General features: G+C 42.4%; 1 protein-coding gene across 4 annotated transcripts in view; it reads right to left on the reverse strand.

Annotated features, from left to right (window-relative positions):
• Nucleotides 1-5964, reverse strand: part of MON2 (MON2 homolog, regulator of endosome-to-Golgi trafficking) — a 73142-nt gene extending 67178 nt beyond the window's left edge. For 2 of the 4 annotated variants that reach the window (XM_071802650.1, XM_071802648.1), the window contains exon 1: nucleotides 5720-5964. In XM_071802650.1, the coding sequence (XP_071658751.1) occupies nucleotides 5720-5830 (111 nt within the window). In that variant the 5' untranslated portion in view covers nucleotides 5831-5964. The remainder of the gene's footprint in view (nucleotides 1-5719) is intronic. The other 2 variants (XM_065835826.2, XM_065835816.2) reach the window with 1 other exon arrangement.
• Between the last annotated feature and the right edge of the window lie 36 nt (nucleotides 5965-6000).

A 6000-nucleotide genomic window follows, 5' to 3' on the forward strand; every position in this document is an offset into this window, starting at 1 on the left:
CTCAGCTACTGCCTGGCAACTCAAGAATGCAAGAGAATAATCTCCAGTCACATGCACAAAACACATGCTTCAGTGCAAGCTGCCTAATTGTGGCAATATGGATTTTACAGACCATAGTTTCTACATTTCAAAAGAACCTTCCAATTACTAGTTAAGTGAATACCCATTAAAGAAAACAAAAAACTCTACAGTATCTGCATCCTTCTGAACTAACGTAAAGACCTGAAAATAAACCAACCTGGAAAGCTCAGTGCAGGTTAAGTTCCCTGTAGGCTATAGTATCAGAATTATTTAAACCTTTTAAATAAAACAATAAAGCAGAAAACAGTCTACGTACAGAAGTTTGTTCTTTGCCAGGCTGCTTGGCTCATCCTTTTGCTCTCTGAAACCATTCAATGTTAGCAATATATCAAGCAACTCAAACACCCAAATCACAAGGCATTTCAGCAAGCTGTTTTCTTTCTTAGCCTTCTGTGATTTGCGTACTGCACTACATTCAACAGATTTTCAGAAATATTGTTACTGTTACAGAACAAACAGCTAATATTAACACATTTTTCTAACTGTCCCTTCCAGTTGCATCACTTTGACATTTTAAGCCTAATTAACTGACCTGTATCTTTTTAACTTACGTTTAAATTTTGGAATACATCCTCATATTTAGTTTCATACAGCTACTCAATGACATCGCAGATGTTCCCTAAAATAACAAGCTTCCCAATAACTTTTTTGGCATTAGCCCTAAGATGTGTTCAGGATCAGTATATCACTGCAAAACAAGAATGATTTAACGCAAGGGATAAAACTGTCACATATGTCACTCACTGCAGACAGGAGTGGACTCCAAAAGAAGTAATGGATAAATAAAACCTGTGTTTAGAGAACCCAATAGAAAGGGCAAATCAAATATTTTAGCTCAGCTGGCCCACATCACTTTTACTGTAATTAAATAATGTAAAAGTTTGATCTAGCTGAAAGACAGTAAAATCTGGATTAACTTTTGCCAAAAAAAAAAAAAAAGTAAGGCTACTTGCCTGCAAATAGAGTTGCTTATTAAAAAAAAAAAAAAAAAAAGTAAAATTGTATTCTATTCTTTTTCCTAGATAAAACAAATTAATTTACAACATTTTCACAAACAAGTCTGTATGCCAAAGGCACACACAACTCAATAAATAGTTCATCAAAAGCAATGCTGCATTTCAAACAAAAGTCTGGAAAAGAAGCAGTACAGAGAGGCTGTCCAAGTTATCTTTCAGGAGTCCCAGGAGAGCACTTCATCCAACCAAAGTTCTCAAGGCTAAACCTGTGCTGCTCTTCCAGGTTGAGGGAAGTTGAATGCTGTTTCTTTATCCACCCTACAGTTCCAAATTACCACAGCAGCAAACAACCTAAAACACACAGACCCCTGCAATCTGTCATACAGCTGCTGAGCAGAGAGCACAGCCTGTCCCACTGAGGGTCTGAGCCAGGCCCAGCTGCCCCAAACTCATAGCAGCTTTTCCTGCTGTTTAAATGTAAAGCAAAATCCTGGCTCAGCATAGAGATTACGAGCCTACTAGAAAGCTGAGACTGTTGGACTGGATCTGTGTAAACAACAAGGAGTTACATCCCACTGGAAATCAGGCTGAGCATAATTTTTTATGTACACTTATTTTCCCTTTTAACTCCATTATTTCTGCTGATTATAAATATTTTCCCTGTGTATTTCTAATGTTTCTTACTCAATGAAATTGTCTAACCAAATCAGATGCAACATTTTCATTCAGTGATAAGAAACAGCAGGTAACCTGTTTAGCACACTGAACTACTTTCAATTTTGTGATAAGACAAAAGTCCTACTCCAGTTCACTAAAGAGAGCACAGGCACTAGCAGGTTAAAATAGTTTATAAAGCTTTATGCATGTGCCACACAACTCAGTCCAGAGTTAGTAGCATCACAATGCTCTAGTATAGGGCAAAGTCAGAGCCCACCATATTAAAGCCAACAGAATAATGACCAAGTGGTATCATTTTCTAGGAGAAACGCCAGATTACTTATGATAACATGAGCACAACTGATGTCTGTACCAAAGACTGCTTCATCCTCTGAAATTTCAATCTCTAAAGATACTGTTTACTCTTGCCCTGAGAGTTTCTATCACATCCCTGGTTGGTGTCTATTTTAATAAGTGTGAAAATACAAATACACTTTTTCTCAATGTCATTACGTGTGTGTCTGCCAATATAAATGGTTTTGACATACCACAGATGTAATCACCAAATAACTCCTTAATCATAGTATATTGCTTTAATGCTTAGTACAATTCTGTAGTCAGCGCTGATCTGAGCAAGTATCAAACAGAAAAAACACCTAACAACAAACAGGCATGGGTCTAAAGTCTTACGGTAACTGGTGTTCCCCACGCCCTTAAGGAAAATAAGTCCAGCACATTAGTTAATCCCCAAACATCATCAGCGACACTATTTCAAACTCACAGATTCTTTCTGCAACTCTCATTCTCAATTTATTAAGCAGCACCTCCTAGGAAAATCCTACACGGATATTATTCGTCACACAGAGCAAAGAAAGAGGCGTGCATTGCTTTGGGGACAAAAATACATTGTTATTTCTTAGTTAAAAGCCCTAATTAAGGTGAAGGAAGCTTGCCACCTATTTGTCAGAAGTTTAATACTGGGAGAAACCCAGTAATTTCAATGCTTCTTAACAGATTATCAGTTAGCAAAAACCTCAGGATCCACTGTTATAAGTGACTGGCCTTAAAACTACATGATTTCCACATAAATGTGACCTACTAAGAAAACTTTACAGACTCAGAAGTAATAGAAAAATATGAAAGTGCTTAAAACAATGAAGAATTCAAGTTCTGTTTCAAACAAGAGTTTAAGATCTTACTTCCAGCACCTGAGGTAAGGTCTAAATCTCACAGCCTGTGGGATCCCCCAGCCAGCTGTCACCTCTTCTGCTGCAGTTCCCCCCACCAAAAAAAAAACATCCAATAAAGCTCTTCAGCTGTGTTACATTTAATATTGTTTTGGTCGCTCCATACCTCATAGATATTATATTAGTTTGTAATAGCACACACGCTAGAAAGATCTTTTAAAAAAGTGAAAACTAAAACCCTATTTAATTTTAAAAAAGGGCTCATACCACTTTTTAACTCCTTACAGTATTGACTAAAAAAAAAAAGGATTAACTCTAATTAATTATTTGAGCAACAAGTATAAATTTCTGCAAAATTTTACCAGTATTAATATTAAAATAAAATATTAAAATAAAAAAAAAAAAAGAATAAATATTTTAGAAATGGCTGATGATAACAAATAGCCCTGGGCAAAACTTCAGATCACGTCAGAAACTGAAAAGATTATTAGAAGCAGTTTGCCTTCATAAAGTACGTATCAAACCTAACAACTAAGATAGAGCTCATAACCACTGATTTTGGACTAGAAATGTTTCAATAGCTTTATCGCAGCATGATAAGTTTATTAAGTGACATAGAAGCATACACATCAGCTGCGAGATAAACTCATAAATTACCCTGCATGTGGTAGTGATGAGCACAGTCTAGTTACACTGCAGGTTAAAAAGTGACATTTTAAATAGTGGGAACTTGTTTTAAAAAGCTTATGTTTAAACATGGTTTAAAAAGCTGGTGCTGTTCCAAATCAGTTAAGAAGAACATGTCATTCCTCTAGCCAAATCCAATCATGATCAGACCAAACATGCCATAGAATCTCTTTAGCAGTTGAAATTTCACAGAGAAGGATATTCATTTCCTTTAAAACTTTTTAAAAATGGCTTCCAGAAGTGAGGAAGTAAGATCGTTTCCTGCAACTGTATCATACATCCTATTGTAGGGCTGTTCTCTACTGAAATCTCTGCAAAAGCCCACAACTCACAGCAGAAAAAGTCCCACCTACTACTCCATGAATTTACCCGAACTCCACAGAACTGTAAAAAACTTTAAGTGTTTTCAATGAAGTCATGCAAATTGCTGTCAAGATGTAAAAGTAAACAACACAAACATGCTGAACAAGTACCAAGAACTGCACAGGCAGTGGTTACTCTAACCTCCAGCATGGTAAACATAAGCTAGTACTTTTAGTGAGGCTTCATTAAGAATTACACTGCCCATCTCCTTCGTAGTTCTTCAAGAAAGTGAACATGAACACAGCATGGAAACTTGTTCAGAGACCAAACAATTTACTCAGTCACACAGTAAAACACAGGAGAAAGTGGGAGGAGCACCCCCATCTCCCTCCAAAATACACACAGATTTCTACTCCATGGACCACAACTTTTTCTTATTTGCATGTGACCACCCACAACTTCTCAGAACTGATCACAACTTTCTCTTGTTTTGCTGTGACCACACACAGTTTGTCAAACACATAGGCATTTCTCTGCAACCTATAATCATAAATATTATAACATGCTCTGTTACAGTGTGTCATTTCATGCCTTTCAAAACAAGCACACCCATAGCTTCAATTCATCTGTTAAAGTGTATAATGATTTATTAAACATGCTAGACTTAATTTGAACTAAAGTCACACTACATACCTAATTCCTTCCTTCCAAATTGACAAAGTCTTTATTTTCCCAGATACCCTTCAGGTTCTGCAGGTTAATCTGAGTTAATACATTGGTATTTTTCCTCCCAGTATTGCATAGAAAAACATATGTTTTAATGGTGACAAACTAATGATAAAGTTAAACTGACTGTGTAAAAACACTAGAGAAACACTTGTATAATATGTATGCTTGAAATTAGAGAGAAAAATTCTGATGTCTCTTCAGTTAAACCTGCTTTTCAAGATTACTGAAGTCTCAAGCAGAGCACCGAGTAAACTGAGATTTGAAAAAATAAAACATACAATCCTACTGGCACAAGCTTATTAAATGGAATTTTTAGAAAGGGAGAAAAAAAAGTAGCCTAAATTTCTGTGTCTCCCGAGCCTCCTCGGTTGTAACCATACCACCGAAGAGCCACATAACCCCAAAACGACAGGTCATGCTGGCGATCACCAGCGATCCCCGCAGTTACCACCGGCGGACACAGACGTGCAACACTGAGAAATAACGCCCGCTCGGGAACGCGTGTGTGCTCCTCACACGCTCACACAGACACCCCGGAACGAGACTTGCGGGGCCCCGCACCCCCAGGCACTCCCGCCGGGCCCGCGCAGCGCCCGCCGGCGGGGCTGCCCCCGAGCCCCGGCTACCCGAGGGCCGCCCGTTCAGGCACTGGCTCGGTGCCCGCCCGCCGTGCGCCCGAACCCTCAGCACCGAGCCCGCCTGGGTGAGTTTGCTGAGGAGACGCCGAGACAGCCAAGCCAAACTTTGCCTCTTCCCCCGGGAGGGCGCTGGGGATGGAGCGGGGCTGCCCCCATGTCGCCCCTGTCAACAGCGGATCCCTCTCCCCAGCCCCGCTCTCGGAGCTGACCCAGCGCGGCCCACGTCACCCCCGTCTCCGTAACGTATCCAAAACAACCACCCGCAAGCAAACACACCAGGCAAACCCGGGGCTCGGCACAGGCTGCGCTCGGCAACCCGCGGCCATGAAGGACGGACCGCACCGGAGTGGCACCGGGCTGAGGGAGCACGGGCACGCCTGCAGCCTTCGCTCCGGCCGGGCCCCTCGCCCAGGGAGGCCGCTCCGGAGCGGCGCCCATCGCCCAGCCCGGCCCGGCCCGGCTCAGCTCAGCCCGCTCTCACCTCCTTCACGGGGGGAAATTTTTTCCGGCACTCCAGGCTCAGGCTCCGCAGGTCTCCCTGCATGTTTTCCAGCAGCTTCTTCACGGCTTCGGGGCTGCTGGTCCCGGCCATGGCGCTGCCTGGCCGGCCCCGGGCCGGGCGCTGTTCCGAGCGGGCAGGGACAGCGCTGTCGCCCCGCGGCCCCGGCCGACACGTCTGCGCCCGACACCGGAACCCGTCGGCTCCGGCCCCGGCCCCTTCCCCGCCGCTCGGCCCCCCCTGCTCCCACAATCCCGGGCGCC

Source organism: Patagioenas fasciata, chromosome 1 (assembly GCF_037038585.1).
Source record: "Patagioenas fasciata isolate bPatFas1 chromosome 1, bPatFas1.hap1, whole genome shotgun sequence".
In the NCBI taxonomy this organism is placed as follows: domain Eukaryota; kingdom Metazoa; phylum Chordata; class Aves; order Columbiformes; family Columbidae; genus Patagioenas; species Patagioenas fasciata.